The sequence below is a fragment of the Jaculus jaculus genome, chromosome 1 (genome assembly GCF_020740685.1).
Source record: "Jaculus jaculus isolate mJacJac1 chromosome 1, mJacJac1.mat.Y.cur, whole genome shotgun sequence".
Taxonomy (NCBI): domain Eukaryota; kingdom Metazoa; phylum Chordata; class Mammalia; order Rodentia; family Dipodidae; genus Jaculus; species Jaculus jaculus.
The window spans coordinates 109039952-109066129 of record NC_059102.1 but is presented as its reverse complement, the minus strand read 5'-3'; the positions used below and the strand labels follow the sequence as shown (position 1 = coordinate 109066129).

Genomic DNA, 26178 nt, shown 5'->3' with positions numbered 1-26178 from the left:
TTTACACTGAGTTATGCAGTGTGTGTGTGTGTATTGTTAACAATAAACATTTTGTTTTTTAATTTATTTTTATTAGATATGGACATACTTAGTATATAAACAACACATGTTGGTGCCATTTTTTCCCTCGTCACTGCCCCTTTTCCAAAGAGGCCTTCCTTGTTGGGGATGCAGGTCAACCCCATGGGGATTGTGGGCCATGCAGTGTGGGGGCAAAAGTCTGTTATGGGGGAGAGGCAATGTCTCTGTGCAAAATGTCCCAACATGTGGCCCTAACAATCTTTCTGCCCACTCTTCCACAAAATTCCCTGAGCCATGTTGGGTGCATTTTAAATCTACTTCAGTGATGGGCTCTTAGGAGCCTCTGGATCTCTGGTTTGGTAGGTGTTGAGTGTCCTCAGTGTCTATCTTCTTCACCCTTGTGCTGATATCAGGTTCACCGAGAAAGCAACATTCTTGCTCATTTCCCCAATTCCTCTGTGGTTTCAGCTGGGGCCAGGGTGGAGTGAGCTAGGTCATTTATCTCCTCAGGTCCAGTTCCCATCTGAAAAAGAAAAGAAGATTCTCCAATGGAGAGTGAAGTCAGCACCGATTAAATGGGATAACCATTGTTAATTTAGAGAGAATTTAAAGAGTGTGGACCCTCTTATAGCCCAAGATTAGTGGAAGGTTGACATTACAAAGCAAAATCATTATCTGGATTTGATTCTGACTTGCTTCCCAGTTCCAGATATGGGTTCCTTTCATTGAGCAGATCCATTAGCCAATCCAAGAGCAGCTGGTTACCCACCATGGCTGTGTGCCACAATTGCACTTATGTGAGCATCACCTCAGGTTGTTTGCTGCTGAGTAGCTTAGACTTCGAGTTACTCAGATAGATGTTGGCCATTTTCACCCAGCAGTTCATGTAACGCCTTCCAGCACTGGGTGGGCTATCTGGGGACTGGCTCTCTTCCGGATTCCAACCAGGTCTCTCCATGGCCTGGGCCAACAGTGTACGATGTCTTCAGCAGTAGGGTCTTGTCATTAACTTCTGGTGGGTAATGAAGTGATCTGAAAGAAGTCTGTCTTGTTTTGGGAGAATTTGTGGGTCTCTTTGATCAATGGCTTGTTGTGGATGTTAACTGCGTCCTGGTACAGGACCACTACTAAGGACATAGAAAAAAGAAAAACAGGAGAAATTTAAGGTTAGGCTTCATCTCACCTTCTCCAGGGCTCTTCAATTCAGGTGCTCCCCTTAAAGACCAGTTGAGGGTTCAACCTTTTGGTCTAACTTCTAGGATATAGGATTCTATGGTACCAGTTCAATTTGGCTTCAGTTTTGTGGCCCCCCCCCCACACCCTTCTCCTTCCTCCAAGTCCTACCCTTCCTATTTTCCAAGCCTCAAGACTATGTCAGCAACTCAAGCTGATCCAGGTTAAGAACCACAGATGAGTGAGACCATGCGACAATTATCTTTCTGTGATTATGTGAGTTTGTTTAGTATGATCGAGTCCAAGTTTGACCATTTTTTCTACAAATTTCATTGTGTCATTTTTTTTTCTTACTACTGAGTAGAGTTCCACCATATATACCACATCTTGGTTATCCATTTGTCTAATCATGGGTACCTGGGTTGATTCCAGTGCTTAGATATTATGAATTGAGCAGCTATAAACATGGTTGAGCAAATATCTCTGAACTGAGGTGTGGAGCTTTTAGGGTAAATGCCCAGAAAAGGAATAACAGGGTCTGCTGGTAACTCTATATTCATCCTTCTCAGGAATTTCCATTGTGTTTGCACAAGCTTACATTCCCATCAACAGTGAATGAGTGTTCCTATTTTTCCACATCCTCACCAACATATGTTTTCATTTGATTTTTTAAAATATTTTATTTTTATCTATTTGACAAAGAAAGAAGGAAAGAGAGAATGGGTGTGCCAGGGCCTCCAGCCACTGAAAACGAACTCCAGATGCATGCGCTCCCTTGTGCATCTGGCTAACATGGGTCCTGGGGATCAAACCTGGGTCCTTTGCCTTTGCAAGCAAATGCCTCAAATGCTAACATGGGTCCTGGGGAATCAAACCTGGGTCCTTTGTCTTTGCAAGCAAATGCTTTAACTGCTAAGCCATCCCATCCCTCCAGCTTGTCATTTGATTTTTTTTTAATGTTTGCTGTCCTTACTAGGGTAAGGTAGAATCTCATAGTTGTTTTAATTTGCATTTTCCTAATGGTTAGGGATGTTGAACATTTTCTTAAGTGTGTGTTAGCCATTTGTAATTCTGTCTTTGAGAACTCCATATTCAGTTCTGTGCCCCACTTTTGGAGTGTGTGGTTTGAATTTTTATTGTTTAGGTTTATTTTTTTTTTAGTTCTTTATAGATTCTAGATATTAGACTTCTGTCAATGACATAGCTGGTGAAGATTTTCTCCCATTCAGTGGGTAATCTATTGGCTCTGCTTATGGTATGTTTGTACAAAGTCTTTTTAGCTTCATGAAATCCCACTGGTTGAGTGCTTGTTCAATTTCCTGAGCTACTGGAGTTTTGTTCAGGAAGTCTTTTCCCAGTCCTATGTTGTGGAGCATACCTCCTATTTTTTCTTCCAGAACTTAAAAAGTTTCATGTCTTATATTGAGGCCTTTAATCCATTTGGACTTGACTTTTGTGAAAGGAGTGGGTCTAAATTCATTTTTCTACATATGGTCATCCAATTGGTCCAACACCATTTGTTGAAGATGCTGTTTTTTCTCTAGTCTCCATTATTGGCACCTTTGTTTTTATTCTAGTACCATGTTGTTTTTGTTACTATGGCTTTGTAATATAGGTTTAGATCAGGTATGGTGATACCTCCAGAGGTGGTATTTTCTGTTTTGTTTTGCTGAGGATATGTTTGGATATCCAAGGCCTGTTGCTGTTCCATATGAATTTTGAGATCATTTTTCAGTCTCTGTGAAGAATGATGCTGGTATTTATATTGGTATTACATTAAATCTGTATATTGCTTTTGGTAGAATTGCCATTTTCATAATATTAATTCTACCTATCTGGAGCTTGGGAGGGCTTTCTGTCTTCTCAAGTCCTCCTTGATTTCTCTCTTCAGATTTTTTATGTTTTCATCTTTCACATCCTTTGTTAGTGCTATTCCAAGGTATTTTGCTATTGTTGTTGTTATTGAAAATGGGACAGCCTCACAGATTTCTTTCTCTGTATATTTGTCCTTTGCATATAGAAAAGCTACTAATTTTTGTGCATTGATTTTTGTATCCTGCCCCTTTACTGAAGGAATTAATCACCTTTAGAAGTTTTGAGATGGAGACTTTTGGGTCACTTATGTACAAGGTCATGTTATCTGTAAATAGGGCTAACTTGACTTCTTCCTTTCCAACTTGAATCCCTTTTATTTCTTGCTCCTGTCTTATTGCTTGTGCTAATACTTCTAGTACTATGTTGAAGAGCAATGGTGAGAGCGGGCACCCTGTCTTGTTCCCAATCTCAGTGGGAACTCCTTGAGTCTTTCCCCATTGAGTATTATTTGGGCTTTAGGAGCTTTATATATAGCCTTTATTGTGTTGAGATATAAACCCTCCATGCCTACTCTTTGTAGCATTTTGATCATGAAGTAGTATTATATTTTGTCAAAGGCCTTATCTGTATCAATTGAGATGATCATGTGATTCTTATGGCTAAGTTTCTTTATGTGGTATATTATGTTGATGGATTTCCATATGTTGAACCATCCCTGGGATGAAGGCTCCTTAGTCAAGGTTATTGATAATGCTTTTGATATATTGTTGAATTTGCTTTGCAAGGATTTTGTTCAGAATCTTTGCATCTAAGTTCATCACGGATATAGGCCTATAATTTTCTTGTTGCCTCTCTGTCTGGTTTTGGTGTTATGGTGGTGCTAGCTTCACAAAAGGAGTTGGGGAGGATTCCCTGGTCTCCAATTATGCAAAACAATTTGAGAAAAATTGGTTGCAGTTTTTCAATGAAGGTTTGATAGAATTTGGCTAAGAAGCCATCTGGTTCTGGACTTTTCTTTTGGGGGAGGCTTTTGGTTACCTTTTTAATTTCCATGGATGTGATAGATTTGTTTAGGAGGTTAATCTGCCCTGGGTTTAGTTTTGGTAGGTGGTATGTATCTAAGAATTCATCCATTTCTTCCAGATTATTCAGTTTTGTGGAGTAGAGGTTTCAGAAGTATGCCATGATGACTCTTCCAATTTCATTGATGTCTGTTGTAATTTCTCCTTTTTTATTTCTGATTTTGTTAATTTGAGGCTTCTCTTTTTTTGTTTGTTTGTTTGTTTGGTTGGGGTTTTTTTTTGTTTGTTTGTTTTTTGTGGTTTTTTTTTTAAATTTTTTTTTTAATTTATTTGAGAATGACAGACACAGAGAGAAAGACAGATGGGGGAGAGGGAATGGGCGCGCCAGGGCTTCCAGCCTCTGCAAACGAACTCCAGACGCGTGCACCCCCTTGTGCATCTGGCTAACGTGGGACCTGGGGAACCGAGCCTCGAACCGGGGTCCTTAGGCTTCACAGGCAAGCCCTCAACCGCTAAGCCATTTCTCTAGCCCCCTTGTGGGGTTTTTTGCTTGATCAAATTGGAGAGGGGTTTGTCAATCTTGTTTTTCAAAGAACCAGCTCTTTGTTTCATAAATTTTTTAAATTGTTTTCTTAGTTTCCAATTCATTATTTTCTGCTCTAATCTTGATTATTTCTTTCCATCTGGAGCTCTTTGGGTTGTATTCTTCTTGTTTTTCCAGTATCTTTAGGTGGACAGTTAGGTTATTCATTTGGGATTTGGGATCTCTCTGTCTTTGTAATGAAGGCATTTAGTGCTATGAATTTTCCCCTTAGGACTGCCTTCATTGACTCCCATAAGTTTTGGTAGGTTGTGTTTTCATTATTATTCAGTTATAGGAATTTTACAATTTATTTCTTCCATGATCCATTCATTGCTTAAAAGTGTGTTTTTAGTCTCCAGGAGCTGATGAAGGTCTTGATGTGTCTATTGTTGTTAATTTCTAGCTTTAAAGCATTGTGATATGACATCATGCAGGAAGTTACTTCAATTGTCCTGACTTTGTGGAGGCACACTTTATGGCCTAATATATGGCTAATTTTGGAGAAGGTTACATGGGCTGCTGAGAAGGATGTGTATTCTATAGAGTTGACATGGAAAGTTCTGTAGATGTCTATTAGGTCTATTTGATTTATGATGTTGTTAAGCTCTATTATTTCCCTGTTGCTTTTCTGCTTGTATGATCTCTCTATTGATGATGATGGAGTATTTAAATCTCCCTACTATGATGGTGTTGGTGTTTATTTCTGTTTTATTGTCAAGTAGATTTTGTTTTATAAACTATGGTACACCTGTGTTTGGCACATATATATTTATGATTGTGATGCGTTCATGTTGGATCATTCCCTTGATGAGTAAGAAGTGGCCTTCTTTGTCCTTTTTTATTACTTTTGGTTTGAAGTCTATTTCATAAGATATTAATATAGCAACAAAGGCTTGTTTTGATTTCCATAATGCTTGGAACATCATTTTCCATCCTTTCATGCTGAGGAGGTGTCTCTCTTTCATAGTGAGGTGGGTTTTTTGAAGATAGCAGATAGAAGTGTCCAGTTTTTAGATCCACCCTGATAACCTGTATCTTTTGATCAGTGAATTAAGACCATTAATATTTAAGTTTATTACTATGAGGTTTAAATTAATCCTTGCCATGATGAGATGAGTTATGGGGTTTGGTGCTTTCTTGTGTTTTGTAATGTGCTGAGCCTGGTCTATTTTTGGTTATTTTGGTCTTTTCCTTGTTGGCTCTTGAGACTGGTTGTTTGACTGTTCTGTGTGGAGTATTCCCTCGACTAATCTCTGCAAGTTTGGTTTTGCATAGGGTTGGCTTTTTTCATGGAAAGTTTTCCTTTCACCATCTATTATGAGGATACTTTTGCTGGAAAAAGTAGCTTGGGTTGGAAGACATAGTTTTTTAGACTTTGAAGTGTTCCATTCCAGGCCCTTCTAGCTTTTAGGGTTTCCATTGCGAAATCTGATGTAATTCTGATGGGATTGCCTTTGTATGTTGTGACTTGTTTCTCTCTTGCTGCTTTTAACACCCTCTCTGTGTTTTCATTGTTAAGATTTTTATCTGTGATGTGCCTTGGAGAGTTTCTTCTTTGGTCATGTCTGTTTGGTATTCTGTGGGCTTCTTGTATCTGGTGCACTTGATTTTTTGGACTTAGCAAAGTTTTTGTCCTCCCAATCAGTTTCTTCTGTCTTGTCTTCCAGGTCAGAGGTTCTGTCTTCCACACAAGTAACTCTGCTGGTGAGGGGTTCTAGAGAGGTTTTTATAATTTTTACTTGATTTTTATTTTCTGTTGTGTTATTGTGCATCATGTCCATCTCTTTTTTGAGGTACAATTTCAGTTTGAGTTCTGATTTTCTTGATGCTTCCTAGAATTCATTCTTGAATTTGATTCGTTAAGCTTAATCAGCCAGTTGTTGAGCTTTTCCATTTCTTGTTTTATCTTCAATTTCTTCATATCTCTTTGGAGGGTTTTGACGTTTTCTTCAATCAAGTTAAGCCTACTGTCAAAAGCTGAATGCTATAAGAGACAATTCTGTTGGTTCTTTGATGGTTTGCTTCCAGTTCAGCTATTCGCTTGATTAGGGTCTCATTGGTTGTTGTGTTTTCATTTTGAGAATGAATCTCTGTTGATTTCTCTGTGATTTTATTTGAGGCTCTCATTGTAGTACTGGGCATTCTTTGTGGCGATCCCTCAGTTTTCTGTCCTTCGTTGGCTTTTTTGTGTTGTTGGCTACCCATTTTAGGAAAACTCTTTATTTTATTGAGATGGAATTAACTTTTTGTCCTTTGGCTGGTACACCCTATGACTCAAGTGAACAGGGATGTTGGTGCCCAGGAGCCAGTCAGGATACCAGAGAAAAAGGCCTGATTCCACAGCCCACGTAGGGACCAGGCCTCCCCAGGCAAGGCACAATGGGACCTACCAGGACCTGGGAACTGGGAGGAGCCAGGGAACAGGGATCTGGCCTACTCACTCCTTGTTGTGCCTGCCTGCACACCCTCCCAAGGAGGGTATCTGGACCAGGGAGCTGGGAAGAGCCGGAACCAGGGATCTGGCCTACTCACTGCATACCACCTTGCCTGCCCCCCCCCCCCCACACACAGTCCAGTGCAGGGAACCCCAACCAGGGAATTGGAAGGAGCAGGGAAACATCCCTGCATGCTGTGCCTGCCCACACACCTTCCGGCGCACAGAACCTGGACCAAGGAGCTGGGAGAAACCCAGAAACAGGGATCTGGCCTGCTCACCCCATGCCACTGAGCCTGCCTGTGTTATGCCCAGTTCTCGGCACCCCCAGTGACCACCAAGGAGAACCAAACATGTATGCAAGGGCAAGGAGCTTTACTTCGGGCTTAAGCTTGGTCTCTTGACTTCACCAACACAGTGGATCCATACAAGAGCCCCAGGCAGCAGCGGGTGGGGGAAAGGTTTTTTAAAGGGATTTGAACAAAGAAGTAGTGAATGGGTACATGATTGGTTGATTTCTTAGGACACTGGTGGCAAAGTTGGTGGGCGGGAGCTAGGTAACTAAGCAACGAGCAACAATAACATTTGTATGTATTTCGATTGGCCAAGACAGGGAGGTAAGAGGGATAAATGTCTTAATTGGATGGAGCAGGGAGGTAGAAGGGACAAGTCTTTGGCAAGTCTCGGGTGTCCTGGGCAAGGACAGGGCAGCTGCCCCTTAGTTCCCTTGTTTAAGCTGAAACTTGTAATTTAAGCCTAACCAGGGCAGCACTCCACTGAAGCCTGTCATGGCGTCATTTAGTTTCTGGGTCCTTCATTTGCACACCATCCAGCTCAGGGAACCCAGGCCAGGATGCTGGGAGGAACAGGGCAACTGGGGTCTGGCCTACTTACTCCATGCCGCCACACCCGTTGTTTTGTTTTTAAAACAACCTCCATATTACGCAGGCTGCCTCGGAGCTGGCATAGCAGCCCAGGCTGTAGTCCACTTGGAACTTGGGATTCTCCTGCCTCCACAAAGAAAGGAGGTGCATTTAAAGAGAATGATTCCACTTTTTCCCCACAAGAAGAAACCAAGATTATGCTGTAGGAAAAGGGGCTGGCTCTTTGTTTCATGGTATTTTTAGCCTCTGAGTACCAAAAAAAAAAGTCCCACAGTCCAATCCAGGGTTTTCCACTCTGGCTGTATATAAGCTTCAGCATGGGGAACTTTTAAAAAAAAAATACTGTCCCCAGGATCACCAGAGGTTCTAATGTGATAGGTTAGCCAAAACTCAAGCATTTGAATTTTCTAGAGGCCTCCAGATGAGTCTGAGACCCCACCAAGGATGAGGACATCTGGAGCCTCTGTACATAATGGAGACAGGCTCAGAGAAAGAGAAGGGGGGTCACACTGAGAGCAGATGGCAATCTACAACAGGGCCTGGAGACAGGGAGCCAACCAGCGAGAGCCACCACAGCCCCTTCCCACTACTGCGATCCTCTTCTTTCCAAATTGCGCCAGATGTCCTAGTCCGTGGGCTCTGGTCCATAAGACTCAGCCCAAATCAAAAAAAAAAAAAAAAAAAAAAAATCTGACTTATGGGATAGAGGCCCAGAGCCAACAGCAAAAGTGCTGTGTATTTGGGTGAGCACCTGGCCAGATGAATGGAAGAACAGAGAGGGGGCCAGGCATGTGATGCACTCCTGTAATCCCAGAACTAGGGAGGCTGAGGCAGGAGGACCATAAATTCAAGGTCAGTTTGGACAATTTACAAATTCAAAGTCACCTAGTACAACTTAATGAGACCCTGTCTCAAAACAAAATAAAAGCTGGTTGGGGATGTGGAGAAGGGAAAGGGACCTTTGTGGGGAACAGATGGCAGTAATAAAACAATTCGGGTGTTCGGGAACATAGCAAGTGCTCACTTTGGTCATGAATAAAATAACTCATTTATTGAACATTTCCTATTAGTTAGGCCACCAGCTAGGCACATGGCATATGTTCCCCTCTTGAGCCTCATCGCAACTCTGACAGTTCCTGGATTATGATTACTGTCACACAGAGTCACAGATGATGATGATGATGATGATGATGATAATGATGAAGATAGATAGATAGATAGTCTCATTTTCATACTGGGAATCAAACCCAGGGCCTTGAACATGCTAGGCAAGGGCTCTGTATTGAGCTACACCTCCAACTCTTGGTTCTTTTAAGACAGTGGCTCACTGGGCAGCCCCAGATGACCTCCAACTTGCAATTCTCCTTCCTCTACCTCCCACATACTGAGGCGGCAGGTGCACCCCACCATGCCTGGTACATGCTTTACTTTTTAAACCTCTGTCTCCAGCCCCCCTGCAAAGTCTGTCCCATGATGGGTTCCAGGAATGTTTGCTGAATGAGCCAATGACATGCTTTAACTCGAGAATGTCCCAGACCACCTTGGCCAGGATGTGGAGTAACTTCACAGCTGGCCAGCAGTACATGTGCCCTGCCACAGAACCAAAGCGGAACCAGGGATTGCATCCAGACACCTGGTCAGATGTCGCTTCCCAGCACATGGCTCCAAGCACATCCTTCACCCATCTGAGGCCCCTTTCTCCTGTGTAGAATTACACCAGGTCATGGTTTCCATGAGCACTAGGTGCAGGAACTGGGAGTCTCCAAGTAGTGCCCTGTCTCCAGGGAGAAATTATGGCGATTATGGTCTTTACGGAAAGCTCACATTATTTCAGTGCCATGGCACAGTATACTCAGTAGGGTATGTGGCTGGGGACACCATAGGGTGCCAGCCATGCCACTTCCCAGCTCCTGGTGATTTATTTCCATCAGCCTGCATATTTCATGTGTGCCTCTCTGCACCCAATAAATAAGTCAGGGCTGCCTCATTCACTGAGCAGTGGGAGCTGACTGAGGCATCTGCTAGGCTGAGGACTTCAAAGGGGCCAAGCAGGGATACTGGAACCCCCAGCAGGATGTGATAATGTGACATTTAGGCACCCAGAGTCCCAGGCAAGTGATAGCCACATGCAGAGTGCGATGCCCCCAAATGGTGTTGGGGGTGGAGGCTAGGGGAGCAAAAAATAATGGCTTTTACAGCCCTTCTTTCCCCAAAGCCAAAAGAAGCATGACGTGGGGGGATTCCCTGTCCTGCTTCCTGAATGCTTATGAGGGGCCCACAGCACGCCTGTGCTTCTGCCAACACCATTCCAGGCCAGAACCTAGCCTCCTCTCCCCAGGGACCCCCTTTATACACTCTGGGCATCTTTCCAGCCACGGTCTGCCGTTCTGGGGACCCACCTGCAGTGTGGACAGGTCTTCATCTGGGCTCCACATTTGGGAGAGGCAGGTGGTGAGCCAGGGAACAGCTTGGTACAGAGCTGTCTCCTCACAGAGACCCCTCAACACAGCCTGGTGTCAGAAAGAGTGCGAGTCTCGAGAACAGCCCAGGACTGGAATTGGGCTGTTCAGAATGTCACCGTTGCTCTGAGCAAAGCCTTACCAGCTCCGGCCTCGGTTTCCTCATCAGTGAGCAACTGAGAGCTCCTGCAGCACACTGAGGGCGCTGAGCAGAGAATGGGTGTAACGGAGCTCAGACTGTTGTCTTCTGTGGCTGTAACAAATTACCTCAGGCTGGGAAATATTTAAAGAAGAGGGAGTTGTGTAGCTCATAGTTCAGCGGGTGCCCCTCCTTCAGCTCATTCTCAGGGGAGCTAACAATGCCCCCTTTCAAACCTTTAGAAGGAATATTCATCCGATCAAAAGGTAATGACCCTCAGCCCTATACTTATCTCCACTTCTTGAAGATTCCCCACATCAGTCAGCATCGTTGCACTCGGGAGGAAGCTTCCAGCACACAAGCCTTTGGGCATGCATTCAGACCATACATCACAGGGGCTCAGGAAATATCACTGGCCCCTTCCTGCCTGTTCCCCAACCTTGTCAAGGCCTGCTGTGTCCTGGAGACTCCACTCCCACACTCCTTACCCCTCACTCCATCTCCCTGACTCCACCTTTTCCTGACTCCCTCACCTCTGCTTACCAGTATCCACCAGACTCCAGATCTACTGGCCCCAGCTTGAGAGGCTGGCTGTGCCTGCCTCCAGATGGCATGAGGCATGGCTGGCCAGATCTGTGGTGAGACTGACTCTTTCCTTGCCTGCTCACATGCCCATTCTCCCCCAGGCACCCTGGCTGCTCCTTCACAGGCTGTCCTAGACTTGGCTCTACCTGTATCCAGTCAGGGCTCCCCAGATGCAGAGTGCAGTCCTCTCCTCCTGCTGAGCTCGCACTCCCTGAGATCTCACCCCTGCCTCCTACTCCAGCTCCCTGCTTCCATGCTGTGGCCCCAACTCTTTCCCCAGTCCATACTTCTGCGCTGGTCCCAGACCCAAGAACATCACCACCTGGGTCATAATCCCAGGCATCTGAGGCTCCAAGATACCCCCTTCATATTTAACCCCTACTTGATTCCTCATCTGTGAAATGGCACCCATCACCACCTATAGAATCTTGGGTGACTTTCCTGTCCCTTATTATTGGTCATCTGATTGTCCTGTTTTACCTAGAATAAAAGAAAAAAAAAAAAAGAAACATTTGTCAAATATGACCCTCATCCCTCCCTTTATTCATCCTGCCCCAATCCTGGGCCAGTCAGTCCTTGTCACCTTTATCCTTGACGATGGCCAAAGCAGTGGACTAAAATAAACCCACAGGACCATGAGGAGGATGGAGGTACACAGACTGTTCCAACGAGGCCAGAAAACACATTGGTCAGGCGCAGACAGGGAACCAAGGGCAGTGGGAGATGGCTTAGGGGGTGCTACAGGGCAAGACAGCTTCTGAACCGTAATGACATCCAGCGTGAGGGAGAGGTGGTCCCCTACTTGCTGCTGACTGAATCATGCCAGTGTTTTGGGTCTAACCTTGTGCAGACCAGGGGGATTACAATGGAATTCAGAAGGAGGGGTCTGAGGACTGGTGCCAGGAGAGTGGTCTGTGTCTTTAGTATCCTCCATTGTCCTTGGGCAGAGAGCACAGAAGTGGCCCATGTGGCCCTGAAGCAGAGCCAGCCAAGTAGGGGACATTCTCTAAGACAGGGTTCCTCTTGCTGAGCAGGAAGAACGTTGTGACAGGGAGAGTCCATAATGGGGGAGTGGGCTCCCCAGTCTTCCGGTGTGCAGTGCACAGTAGACAACCAGCTGAGGTCCCAGGCTATACTGATTGATTGAAGACTGTGTGAACCTAACTAGAGGGGTGGTAGAGAACACAACCAGGGCCTGAGGGCAATCCCCAAACACAAGCCTGGGACCCCCATCTAACCTTTGCTGTCTCTTGCTCCTCACAGACAGTAGGGAGGTGAAGGTCGGGGAGTACAACGCCGTGGCTGACACTCTGGAGATCATCAATGACACCATCAGGTTCCAAGGTAAGGCAGGTGGGCTTCTTGGGGGAGGGGAACTCAGTCATGCCCCACATGGGACATTGAAGAATAGGAGAAGTTTAGAGTCCTTGGCTTTATGGGGTCTACGAAGCCTCACACATACACTCACTCTGTGATCACAGGGTCCCGGTCATTCCCATGGGTCCAGCTCCCAGGATGAGCCCATGGAACTTGGAAGTGCTCACCAAGGCAGTTAAGCCACTGGATGGACAGAGAGATTCTTTTATGGGGCCTGGTTAAAGTTAGCTCTAGCTTCTCCTTGGAGAAGAGCGTGATTGTGTGAACAGCAAGGCCCCTCCACCTGCTGCTGCCCCTGGAAACCCATTCCCTGCCTTCTTCTGGAGAACTCCTCCTTGCTGCTAGAGCCAAGTCAAATGACTCTGCCTCTGTGTCGCCTCCTTGACTGGCCCAAGCTGAGCTAATGGAGCTCTTCTCTTTGCTTCCGGTCTTTTGTTTCTGCCTCTCCTCTGGCCACTGTCACTTTACATTGAAATTTCTTGTTTCACTTTAAATTCCTCTTATCAACCAAGATCTGACATGTGTCAGAGACTTGGTGATATTTAGTGATTGATCAAGTGGACAAGTAGATGGGTGGATGGGTGGATAAGTGATGATGCATGGATAATTGGATGGATGGGTGGATGGATGGATGATTGGTGCATGGCTAATTGGATGGATGGACAGATGTTTGGGTGGATGGATGGATATTTGAATGGATGTGTGGATAGATGCATGAATAACTGGATGGATAGATGGACGGACAGCCTAGTCTCTAGGTGGCAGTGGAGGAAGCTCACTCCATGGCACTCAGACACCTCTGCTTTGGTTACACTCGCATGGCAGAAATGTTTCTGTGCCTGGATTTCCTTCTTAAGTCCAAGACTACTAGAAAAGCTTTCTTATGGACCCTTTGGTTGGACTTTATCTTGTCCCTACATAGCCATTGCATCCTCAGCCCTGAAAAAAAAAAATTGTAATAAAGGACAGACTGGGCTGAGGAGATGACTCAGTGGTTAAAAGTGCTTGCAAAGCCTACCAGCCCTGGATTAATTCCCCAGCATGCACGTAAAGCCTGGCACAAAAAGTAGCACAAGCCTCTGATGTTTTGCAAGTGATCCCAGTGTTCACGCACATGCGCATGCATGCAAATACACACACATGCAAATATTTAAATATTTTTTAAAAATAAAGGCAAGATTCAGCACAAAATAAAAAAACAACAGAACTGAGAAGGGAAACAAATTTTCCTTGTGGTCCCTAGTGCTTGACGAGAGGGCCTGGCTGTGGCCCCTGTATGCTTCTGCTCCTCTCACAAGTCTGCACCCCCATCTGCTCACAGGTCCCCTGATCCTGGGACACCACGGTGTCTTGCCTGAGCTGTGTGCTCTGCCAGAGAATCCCCCATCCTGTCTTTCTGCTGACAGCCAACCCCTCTACTATCCTCCAAGACTCACCTCCCACTCCTCATTGTGGGGAGCCTCTCCGGGCTCCATCTGGGGGAGCTGCCCACTGCTTCCTGCTGGATGCTGAGGCCGTCTTGCGCTCAAGGCTAACACCTCTCCACGGGCGCCATCCACAGGGGCCGTTTTCACAGTGGTTAGAGCACAGGTTTTGAATTAGGCGGATCTGGACCGCAGCTCCGCCAGCATGCCACTTTACTAGCTTTAGAAGCCACAAATCATCTAGAAAACTGCTGCCTTTTTATAAACTGAGTATAATCTTATCTACACGGCACAAGGGTCATGGGTGGGTCGAGTGAGGAATCTCAGAATTTCACTATACTATGCAAATGATAAAGCCTGCATCTGTTCATCTCTGTCATCTTGGTCTTATTCTGCAGCAGGCATTGAATAAGTGTGATGGCTTAGCATCATTTCCCTCCACACACCATGGCCAGTGGCCGAAGATCGCTGAAGGCAGGGACTGACCATATCTTCATTTCTTCATCCTTGGTGCCCAGCACCGAGCCTGACAGGTGGATGGTGACTAGCAGTGAGGAGCACTTGAGTGTGGAGTGGATGGAAAGAAAGCCCAGGGCTGCTGTGGCTACAAGCATGTCTGTTCCACAATTGTCCTGGTGCTCAGCTGAGGTGGCCTTTGTCGAGGCGCCATTTGGGGAAAAGGAAGGTGGAGTGAGGAGGTGGCGTGGATTTTCTGAAGCTATTTCTAAGCCACAGGCCCCAAACTCAGTAGTAGTTATACCAACTTGAATCCAAACCTCAGCCTCCTTTCTCCTGCCTGCTTGGGGTGGGAGGGGGAGGCTTGTTTCCAGACGAGGGTCCCCAGCACTGCTCTTGACTTGGAGAACAAGAAGTCTCCTGAGCCAGAACCATGATTTCTGGGGAGACGAAGGAGGACGAGCTTCTGGGCATTGAGGTTTTCCTTCTGGAAGCAGGAAATGCTATTCATCTGTCTTTTGTCTGTCCGAGGGGCCTTTCTTTTTGTGAATGTGACTCCTTGCGGAAATGCTCAGGGCATTTCCCTAACATGCCAGCAGGTTCCTAACACTTTGGAACATGGCAACTTCTCTGCATTTCTTAGATGGCACACTTTTTTCACACGTGTATGTATGTTGTGCGCATGCGTGTTTGTGTAAGTGTGTGTGTGTGGAGGCCAGAGTTGACACTGGGTGTCCTCCTTGATCACTTGCCTGCCACCTTATTTACTGAGCCAGGGTCTCTCACTTGAACCCAGAGCTTGCCGAGTCAGCCAGTCTAGGTGGCCAACTTGCCCCCAATTGGCTGTCACACCTGCCAGGTGGCACAAGCTCTTTCATCCACCAAATGTTTCTAAACACATTTGAACTTGCCAGCAGAGCATTTGCAATAGAGGTGTTGGGGGTTGTTCCCCACCACGCCCCTACTTCTGCCCTCTCCAGCTCTTCTCCTGGGTGCTAAGGTACATCTGAAGCTGGCACCATGACACTGCCACAGGGTCACCATGATCTCTGGTGAGGCTCCGAGCCTCAGTCATCCACTGGAGGAGAGAGTCTCGAAGGTTCAAAATATACCTCAGCAGAAACCTGATCTGAGGTAGCAACTAAGGAGAAGGGGTTTTAGGAAACTGGGAGAGCCACTGCCTCCCTCACCCCAGACTAACTCATACCTGGCACACCAAGCAGAGAGGACTGATAGCCACTCAGAGCAATGTCTTTGCTCTGCGGTCCCCGGCTCCCGTCCCCATCCCCCAGCCCTGGTTCCTGGTGCCCTTGAGGAATGAGTCCAAAGCGCTACAGGCTTGGAGAGAAGCGGAATCCCACAGCTTCAGTCCAGCACCAGCGCGGCAGGAAGGGGAGGTAGCCTCGGCTCCCCACCGCTAGCAAGTCTTAGGAAACAGAAGACCAAAGAGCTTTTGTAACATAATGATCTTGAGCCTGAAAATCTGCAGGCAGAGCACATATATATGTCACCCTCCTGAAATTGATGGGTTGGTTGTCTACGCTGTTGGGGGTGATTAGTTATCAGGTACAGGAGAGAGCAGAGGCCAGTGGCAAGGTCCTCACTGTGGCACCCATCAGCCAGTCCTGTGCTTTCCAAGTTGTGGTTACCTTGGGGGATAAATGGTGCTGGTTTTCAACAGCATAATTAGACCAAATCAAATTCTAGTCTTCTAATGGCTATTAAATGCATCACAAATCCCTTATTGATTCTATTTAGAGAAAGAAATAAGTCCTGGCTCAGACTTCTGCTGGTCAGGCTGGCCAGCCACTGGGTCCACTCAGCGCTGGATGGCTGGGCCTTGCATTTGGTTGGTTGCGCAGGGACTGGCTGGATGCTAAGGGTACTAAAGCGGAGATGTTCTTGGGGAATGGCTGTGCACTGGGAGTTGATGTCTTCTTTTTGACCTTGTAGGATCCGAGCCGCCCAAGGACAAGACCATCATCCTGGAGCAGCTACGGAAGATCTCCCTCCCGCTCTATAGCATCCTCTCGGCCCTCACCATCCTGGGTATGATCATGGCCAGCGCCTTCCTCTTCTTCAACATCAAGAACCGGAACCAGAAGTAAGTGTCTTCCCTCCTCGCCCTCCCCTTCCCCCTTCTCCATAGTGCTTTCTGGGTTGACAAGCCCCATGTCCCATGAGCGGGATCATTGCATGGCAGATTCTTGGGAACTAGACATTTTAGAGTAGAGGTTCCTGAAGTGTGTTGCCTAATCACTAGAGAAGGCTGGTGGCAAGCCACGTCTGAGCATGGCTAAGTTAAATAGAGTGGCAACAAAGCCGAATATGGTGGTGCACACCTTTAATCCCAGCACTCGGGAGGCCGAGGTAGGAAGATTACCATGAGTTCAAGGCCACCTAAGACTACATAGTGAATTCCAAGTCAGCCTGGGCTAGAGTGAGACACTACCTCAAAAAACCAAGAAGAAAAAGAAAAAAAGAATGGACAGGGAAAGGTCCAAGTCCATGGACCTTCCTAGAGCTGTGGGCGTGCTCAGTACATAATAGTTATCCGGAAGTAAAGACTCAAAAAACACAATTCCCACCTCCTCAGCCCTGACCCCTAGCACCTTTGGGAATGGCCAGTGACAGGGACTCCCGCTGGTATAGCAGTAACAGCCCATGACGTCCCTCCCTCACGTTATTTCACTGGACCCTTGACTCCCTATGCCCACACCCACGTGGCCTGGCCCTTGGCTTCTTTCTTCTTCCCAGCACATGCCCTCAGCTCCCCCAAGGGAACCCCAGTACTGTGCTCAGCTGTGGGTAGGCAGGCTACCGCTCCGGGCACTGAGTTTGACCAGGCGAAGCCAGCTGCTTTGGTTTCCCTGGCAAATCCCTGAACCCAGCTCCTGCCTTGTCATGGGAGAGGATGGGTGAGGGCTCGGAACGTGCGTGTCCGGCCCCCACGAGGGTGCGCACGCGCACACTGAGCCTGCTCTGCCATTATGTCCTGAAGCTGCTCTGCGTCACTCACGGGCTGCCAGCCACAGGAGCACTTCCAGGAAATGAGGCTTTGTTTTGCTGTGTTTTGCTTCTCTTCGTTGCTTACAAAAGAGACACTTGGAGGCTCCCGGCTCTGGTGGCTTGTTTGTTTTTTAAGTAATTGCTTAGGTCAGACCCAATTCCTGAAGAACAAATGCAGTTGTATTCACATGTCTGATCACAATAACATGCACATTGCTGAAAAGAAAACTGAAGCAATGCAACTTTGTTGACTTGTAGCAACCTTAAATGGCGGGAGCACACCTGTTAGCACTTGGCTCAAGTTCAAAGCACATCGTCAGCTCTGTGTTTGAGTCACATGGCCCTTCTGTGGACCTCAGGCGGTCCCATCAGAGTTACAAGCTGCCCCGTCATGATCAAGCTCATTATTTTAATAGTTTTATTTTTTATTTATTAATTTGAAAGAGACAAAGAATAGGCACATCAGGGCTCCAGCCACTTGAAACGAACTCCAGGCACATGCGCCACCTTGTGCATCTGACTTACATGGGTCCTAGGGAATAGAACCTGGGTCCTTAGGTTTTGCAGGCAAGCACCTTAGCTGCCAAGCTATCTCTCCAGCCTGGCCAAGCTCTTTTAAGTCCTTAAGTACCCCCTAGTTGGCCTCCTGGGAAAAATTACCATCACTCTTTTCCAATTGGCAAATCCAGATGAATTTTTGGGCTAGCTTGGCCATTGTAAAATCTTGGGAAATAAATGTCTTTGTGCTTCCAAAACCCCTTCTTTTCTTCCTTCCTTAATGCTATCTACTCCTTTTTGAACCACTTCCTCCACAATGCCAGCTCCTCCCCTCCCTATAGCCTAGGTAAGGAAAATGAAGGCACCTTAGCAGTTTGTGGTTGATGAAAGACCCGCAAGGAAACTCGTCAGGTCACGTGATGCTTGCCGAGGGTACAGCTCTGTACTGGTCCCAGTGCTCCAACTCAAAAGCCTGTGTGTCGTCCACACACACACAGCAGCAGGCTTTTTCTTCTCCTGTCACTTTGACACATTACATGTTTAAAGTGTGAAGGTTCATACAACTTCAGGATACAAAGGAAAATGTTCAAGGAACAATTGGCTATAGCTCCACTCTGCAAAGGAAGCCATGGTATTCTGAGCCAACTGTGCGAGGGGAGCCAGGGACCTCTAGGGCTAAACTGTAGCCCTGTCATCCCGGAACTCGATTCTGGCTTGCTGGGCACCTGGGAGCCATAGCAGGATTCCTGGAGGAAGTAAGAGAACATTGTACAAAATGTGGGAGACAAGAGAACGCCCTAACTTGAGTCTGGGGAAAATAAGTGTATCAGTTGTTATAAGATCACTGCTTTAACGGGATTCTAGGGGCTCAAGAAAGTCCTTGAACCCTAAAAATTCAAAGAATTGAATAAAGTAAGACTAAGAAGTATAATTGTTAAATTATTAGATTTACTGAGGGAAATACAGAACCAAGGCAAGGAGAATGAATGCGCTTAAATGGCTTGAGAGCCCATGTGGTGGGCCTTGAAAAACCCATGGGGAGGACAAAAAAGAAAGTCCAAAGAACTTCTGCCATGTGGAGAGCTGGAGTGGGTAAAGAGCCCAAGTGGAAAGCAGGGGCTAGGGGCTGGGGGCTCCTCCCCTCGGCTTAGCCTGACTGGGCTAAGCCAAGAAAAAGTCACCGGCAGGTGGAGGTTCAGAGATGTCAGTGTGGTGGCCCTACCTTCTGGCTCAGGTGAGCTGAGGGACAGCTGATTGGTTTAGACTAAGGGCTGTCTCAGAAGAGGTCAGGCAAGTTATGGAGTCTAAGCTTGACCAACCACAGTGTTAGGATTAGATTTAAATCCTAGCACAGCCCTCCCTCTCAGGAGGGGCCCCGGTTGTTTGTGGAAAAGCAGATCTCCCTTAGGTAAAAGATAAGGAGTCAGATCGTCCTTTGATCTCTAGCAAGTACAGACTGCAAGGATAGGCCCAGAGACATTCCTGCTTCTTACTTTCAGGGACCTTGTCACCCTAAGTGTCTAAAAGAGCTACCTGAACACGCCCTCCCCCCCCCCCCAGAGGGGCAGTGTCTGGGAGAGGTGTGGCTGTCCTGTGTCCACCTTTGTGCTTGGTTGAGCTGAGCGCTCCCAGCGAGGCTTATTCAATACCTGATGAGTGCAGTCCTGAGCCAAGGGCCTCTGAGGGCAGGGGAGTGTGGTGTGGGCTTCTCCCTCTTTATTGAGGAAGATCTCTCAGCTTAAATGTAAATTCCATATGTGTTCCCAGCCCTGGCCAAAAATCCTGCTGACTTTTGCACAAACTGAAAATTCAAATGGATGAAAACGTGTTATGATACATCAAGCTGTACCTTGAGAAGCGATAAGAAAATTTGATAAAGGAGGCAGGAATCTGAACGGTTAGAAATACAACTGTGGGGCTGGAGAGATGGCTTAGCAGTTTTAAGGTGCTTGCCTGCAAAGCCTAAGGACCCATGTTTAACTCTTCAAATCCCACATAAGCCAGACGTACCTGCGCACAAGTTGGCACATGTGTCTGGAGTTCGATTACATTGACTGAAGGTCCTGGTGTACCAATTCTCTCGCTCTCTCTCTAGCTCTCCCTCTCCCCATCTCACATTTAAAATTGGGGGGGCAGTCTGTTGGACTTGCCTCAAGAAAAGAAAAGAAGGAAGGAAGGAAGGAAGGAAGGAAGGAAGGAAGGAAGGAAGGAAGGAAGGAAGGAAGGAAGGAAGGAGGGAAAGAACGGAGGGAGGGAGGAATATATAATTGTCAAGGTCCTTTGTAGTGAAGGGTCAGGGCCCTCAGCAGGTGTAGGCCAGGGAGTGGAGAAGTCCAGGCTTCTGTTGTTCTCCCCTATAGTTTGGCAGCAGAGCTAGCCCCAGGGGCCTCTGTAATCATGTCCTGCTTCTCTGGCCAGGCTGATCAAGATGTCAAGCCCCTACATGAACAACCTCATCATCCTGGGTGGAATGCTGTCCTACGCATCCATATTCCTCTTTGGCCTGGACGGATCCTTCGTTTCAGAAAAGACCTTTGAAACGCTCTGCACAGTAAGTGCCTCCGCACGTGCCTGTGGTGTGGGATGTAAATATTTCCAAGTGACCTCAGTCTTCAGACATGGGTATGTGGAAACACACGCACGGGCAGGAGACAACCCAGTGGGTGGGTCTGCAGCTCAGCGGGACATACAGTGTCACTGTCCACACCGACTGAGTGACTGAGCGTAGCTGTGGTGTTGAGGGGATGTACCAGCACACAGAGCTAAAGCCAAGGTCATGATCACTGAAGCCAACTAACCCCCCTGTGGACCTGGCTATCCCTCCCAGTGTGCATAGAGCACTTAGGTGGAGGAGGTGAACATGAGTCTTACCTGCATTTTTATTTTTATTTTATTTTTTGTGTTTTTTTTTTTTTTTTTTTTTTTTTTGAGGTAGCGGTTTCACTCTAGTCCAAGCTGGCCTGGAATTCACTATGTAGTCTCAAGGTGGCCTCAAACTTAGGGCTATCCTCCTACCTCTGCCTCCTGAGTGCTGGGATTAAAGGCGTGCATCACCATACCCAGCTATTACCTGTTTTTTTAAAAAGAAATTTATTTTTTATATTTTTAAGAGAGAGATAAAGGCAGAGAGAGAAAGAGAGAGAATGGGCATGCCACTGAGAACAAACTGCGGACACAGTGCCCCCTTGTGTGCATGTGCCACATTGCACACTTGCATCACTGCATGGTCCTACTATGTGGGGCCTGGAGATTTGAACATGAGCTCTTAGGCTTTGCAGCCAAGCTCCTTAGCCACTAAGCCATCTCTCCAACACTATTACCTGCTTTTTTAAAAGGAACATATTTTTCTTTATTTGCAAGCTGAGAGAGATAGAACAGAGACAGACTGAGAGACAGGAAGAGAAAGAGACAGAAAGGGTGTGCCAGGGCCTCCCTACAAACAAACTCCAGATGCATGTGCCACCTTGTGTATCTGGTTTTGCATGGGTACTGGGGAATCAAATGCTGGTTATTAGCCTTCGCAGGCAAGCTCCTTAACTGCTAAACTATCTCTCCAGCCCTTACCTGCTTTTTTAGTGGTGTTTCAAACTAATTTTTGCATTACTGCTCCCCTCACAAGTCTTTAATACATTTTTTGCTAAATTATCCTTTCCATGAAATTTTAACACTGGAAACATAGTGTGTGCTGTGAATGTACCTCTGTACTTCATACATTAAAAAGTGACACTTTTCAGATTTAGGAACCAATGTTGGCTCCCCAGGCAGCTAAATCACCCCCATTGAGGACTCATGTATTTAAAGAAACCCAACACAGAGTGACTTATACATTGTATTTTAGAAAAATCATTTTGAAAATTAACATTTAAAAGGTTTTGATACCCAAAGAAATTCTTGCTAGCTATTATTTTGAAAAAGCAATAGAGTCTGAGTTGGCTCAGTTGGAAAAGTGTTTGCATGAAGACCTGAGTTTGGATCCCCCGCAGCCACCTAAAATCCAGACATGGTGCACACCTGCAATCCCAGCACTGGGGAGGTAAAGACAGGAAGATCCCTGGGACATGCAGACTAGCCAGTCTAGCTGAATCAGTGAGCTCCACGTTCCAGAAAAGAAGGTAGAGAGCAATTAAGGAAGATATCCAATGACAACCTCTGGCCTCCACTTACTTGCACATGCATACTCAAACACACACATATGAACACACATACATGCATGCATGCCACACACATGTACATACACTAAAAAAATTAAAAAGAGCTGGGCATGGTGGTGCATGCTTTTAATCCCAGCACTAGGCAGAGGGAGGAGGATCGCCATGAGTTTGAGGTCACCCAGAGACTACATAGTGAATTCCAGGTCAGCCTGGGTTAGAGCAATATCCTACTTTGAAAAACCAAAATAATATTAATAATAATAATAAATAACAACAAAGAGCTATTTATTAACAGTTAGCAATTGGCTAACTCACTCTCAGCTGAAAGTTTAATCGGCCCACTTTTTAAAAGATTTTTTATATGTTAATTTATTTATGAGAGAGAGAAAGAAAGAGACGGGGTGGGGGTGGAAAGAACAGGCGTGCCAGGACCTCCAGCCACTGCAAATGAACTCAAACTCCAGACACATGCACTACTTTGTGCATCTGGCTTTACGTGGGTACTGGGGAATTGAACCTGGGTTCTTTGGCTTTGCAGACAAGTGCTTTAACTACTAAGCCATCTCTCCAGCCCCATCAGCCCACTTCTTAAGGACACAGTGATGACTTTGGATTTATTTCTATACTATGACCTCTTAGAACTGACTGTAAACCTCTGAGGCAGAAGGATTACTATGAGTTCAAGGCCTGCCTAGGCTATACTGTAAGATCCTAGGGAAGGCATTTGCATTCTCTATTGTCCCATTGGTCCAGTTGTGTCCTGGAAGATCAGAGCCATTCCCCCCGCCCCATTCTGAGGGTAAGGCAGGCCCTCTGCAAAGCCAGCTCCTCCAGGTCCCATCTGCCACACTGAAGCTTCAGGTCACCCACTGCCAGGCTACAGCGGAGGGTAATGTGAATTGCCAATGAGGAATACACAAGAGAAAGGCCCTAAGTCATGCAGGCCTTCTGCCGTGCCTTGCTTTTCGGGCTGCACCTTGTCTCATTGCTGTTGGGCAGCACTTCAAAGGGGTATCCCTCCCAGATCATACATCCCAGGTGGCAATCTCTGCTAATTCCTGCCCATAGTCAGCGTAGCCTGGCTTCTGTACAGTGCCAAAAAGTACCCATGTGACCTGTGTCTTCAATGTGCATTGTCTGGTAAGAGATGTTCAGAGTGACCTGCTGTAACTCAAAGATTCTACTGAGGAGTCTGGGCCAGCCCTCATCACTAGGAGAGCAGGGAGACCAGGATTGCTCAGGTACTGCCCCCTCCTGGTGTGGACCTAGACAGCACTTGAACCCTACAACCTAAGGCGTCATGCAGCTCTCCCCACAGGATTTCCTGTTCCAAGTTCATTGCTGCCCTCCGCTACTCTAGTCTCCCCTCTAAGAGCTAAGGAGAGAAATACACAGATGAATCCCTAATACACTTGGCTTCAGGGTACCTGGAGTCAGATTTCAAAGTCTCTAAGCTGCCCCAGCTGGTTTATTTTTTAAACATATTTATTTATTTATTTATTATTTGAGAGATAGATAGACAGAGAGAGGCAGAGAGAGAGAAAGAATGGGCACGCCAGGGCCTTCAGCCACTTCAAACAAACTCCAGATGCGTGCACCTCTTTGTGCATCTGGCTTACACTGGGTCCTGGGGAAGTGAACCTGAGTCCTTCAGCTTTGCAGGCAAGCGCCTTAACTGCTAAGCCATCTCTACAGCCCTGCCACACAGTTTTTGTTCCCTAAAGAAGGGCACCCTCTGAGACTGCGGTGGCGATTACTGCATGTAGAAGTGTCCCTTGGGCAGTGAGAAGCCTATTGGTCCCTGCTGTTCTGTGCCAGCGATGTCTTGCCCTGTGTGGGCATTGTGTTGATCTCTGTTCAGCTCACAGAGGGGGTGAGGCCTGAGTCCATACTGCCCTGATAGACCTCATGAAGTTACCCCAGAAAGAGCAAGACACTCTCCTCCACCCACACTACGAAGGGCTTAGGACCCCTCCCCAAGGTGAAGAACTGATGGCAATGATAATCATGGTGCCAGGACCTTGTGACCTCTAGTGGCCTGGTGACGCTCCAACTCCTTAAAGATATTCCAGAAGGGCGAGGCCCTCACCTCTGCCCTTGCTCCATTTAGTACCACAAAACAGTGCCCTAGTTCAGCAGTGGTTCTGGTCCCCCCTGAGGCCCCATTGCCCACTCCTTATCACTTGCCACCTAGGAATGCCTCCACCTGCCTAGTTTAATTTTGGATGCCTATGGGAAGTCCAGAGATAGGAATGGAAGAGAGGAGGTGATGGGGAGGAGGTTAACCAAAACTAAAGTCTTGAAGGCAGAGACCCAGGCAGACACTGAGAGCCTAACAGCAGTCTCTGCTCAAAGGGAAGCCAGGCTGTCACCTGCGTACTCTCAAGGCTGTTCCCTGCCCTGGGGCTTCCTTGAGTTTGACCTGAATTCTCAAATCCCTGGGTGACAGGCTAGAGAGAAAGAGGCCATCCCCCACATGCAGGCTTTTTCCTTAATGAAGCCTGACATGCTATTCTGGGAGTCTCGCTCATTTGTGTGAGGGGAAGGTCGTCCTGGGGAGCCAGGAAACAGGCTCCATGAATAAATCATGACGCGCTTTACAAACCGGCCTCAGCCAGGAACATGCAGGCCCCTGGAGATGTGCACCCACTTCTCACAACTGGGAGAATTCCTTTATTAGCCGTGGAGCCCAACAGAGGAAGCCCATGTGCTTGACTGCGGGAGAGGCAGCTGCTCCTGCGACTTGAAGTGGGACCCCCCCCCATGCCTGTGCTGCTGGGATGGGGTCACTTCACCAGTCATCCCCTCTGTCTCCCATGAAGAAAGGTAGGGTGCTCTTGAATGCCGAGTCTGGAGGCCAACCCCCAATGGGAGGAGCTGGAGGCTACCTGTTGTTGCAGAAGGCCTGGGTTCCTTGGACTCTGTTCTCTTGGGGCTTGCTGCCTGCCACCAGGGACACCCCCAGCTCTGAGAAAGCAGAGAACAGGGAAGGAAAAGCAGGGCCCGGCATGTCACTGAGCACAGATTTTGAACCACGGCCTCGGTTTTATCCTTGGGAAATTGGGCAGACCACCTTTCCCTTAGGATAGAACTGGTGTGAGTTGAATGAGCTAGTTCAGACAAGCGCCTGGTAGTCAAGTGTGAGGGGACACGTGGGAGGGGGGAAGAAGTGAGAAACAGCTCTCTGACTGTGTCACCAGCTTCCTGGCCAGCGTCAGTTTCTGGTGTCTAGCACTGTGTTCTGCAAGAAATCTTCAAGGCCAAGAGACAAAGTAGACTCTGAAGTCAGCTTCAGATGCGGGCAGCACATGGTCGCCCTGCCCTGCTGTCTCTGAAATTCTCCCTTGTTTGCTGCTTAAGTTGACTTCAGGATCAGAAGACACTCTTGTCTCCACTTCCCATATGCTGAGATTACAGGCGTGCACCACCATACCCATTTTATGCAGTGCTGGGGATCGAACTCAGAACTTCGTGTATGCTAAGCAAGTGTTCTGTCAACTGAGCTGCAACCTAACCTCTGTCCTTTAGTTTTAAATGCACCACCTCAGAAAGAAGCTCGGGCCATCCACAGGGCTTGTACTCCCTGGGAACTTCTGCTAGGGAGGCCATTAGGACCTTGATGGGCACGTGTGAGCATGCGTCTGCATACGTGTATAGATGCTGCTGCCAGGGAAGCAGCCACACTTAGCTCCTGTCCCCACTCCCCACCCTGACTCTTTCTGGAATCTTCTCAGCCATCAGTTCCAGTTTCAACAAGTCTTGCAAACAGCTCTAGCCACATGGCACTGTCTCCCTGGACACTGTCAGGAGTGGAATCGTCATAGCAACGTAGCCCCTGTGGACACAAAGCTTCTGGGAGGACGGTGCTGGGTGTGGGCCAGGGCCCTGGTGCCAGGGGAAGGGAGTACCTGCTCACAAAGGATAAGCTGACCTGGCTGAGGAAGTTAGGGAGGGAGGGAGGGAGCCTAGCATGTGACAAGAGAAAAGTGTTGGTCCTCCTGTGGAGTCCAGCACAAACTCTAGATAGAGCAGAGTGTGGGAGGGTAGGGAGAAATCCAACAATGAGGCCTGGAAAACTGGTGCTTTCTGGCTCAGCAGTAGTTCGGAGGTTGGGGAGGAAGCCAGCCACCCCATATGAGCCCCCATTC

General features: G+C 47.2%; 1 protein-coding gene across 2 annotated transcripts in view; it reads left to right on the top strand.

Annotated features, from left to right (window-relative positions):
- The window catches only part of Gabbr2 (gamma-aminobutyric acid type B receptor subunit 2), a 439836-nt gene that overhangs the window by 315101 nt on the left and 98557 nt on the right, over positions 1–26178 (top strand). For both annotated transcript variants that reach the window (XM_004656955.2, XM_045141789.1), the window contains exons 9-11: positions 12379–12459; positions 16326–16476; positions 20298–20430. In XM_004656955.2, the coding sequence (XP_004657012.2) occupies positions 12379–12459; positions 16326–16476; positions 20298–20430 (365 nt within the window). The remainder of the gene's footprint in view (positions 1–12378; positions 12460–16325; positions 16477–20297; positions 20431–26178) is intronic.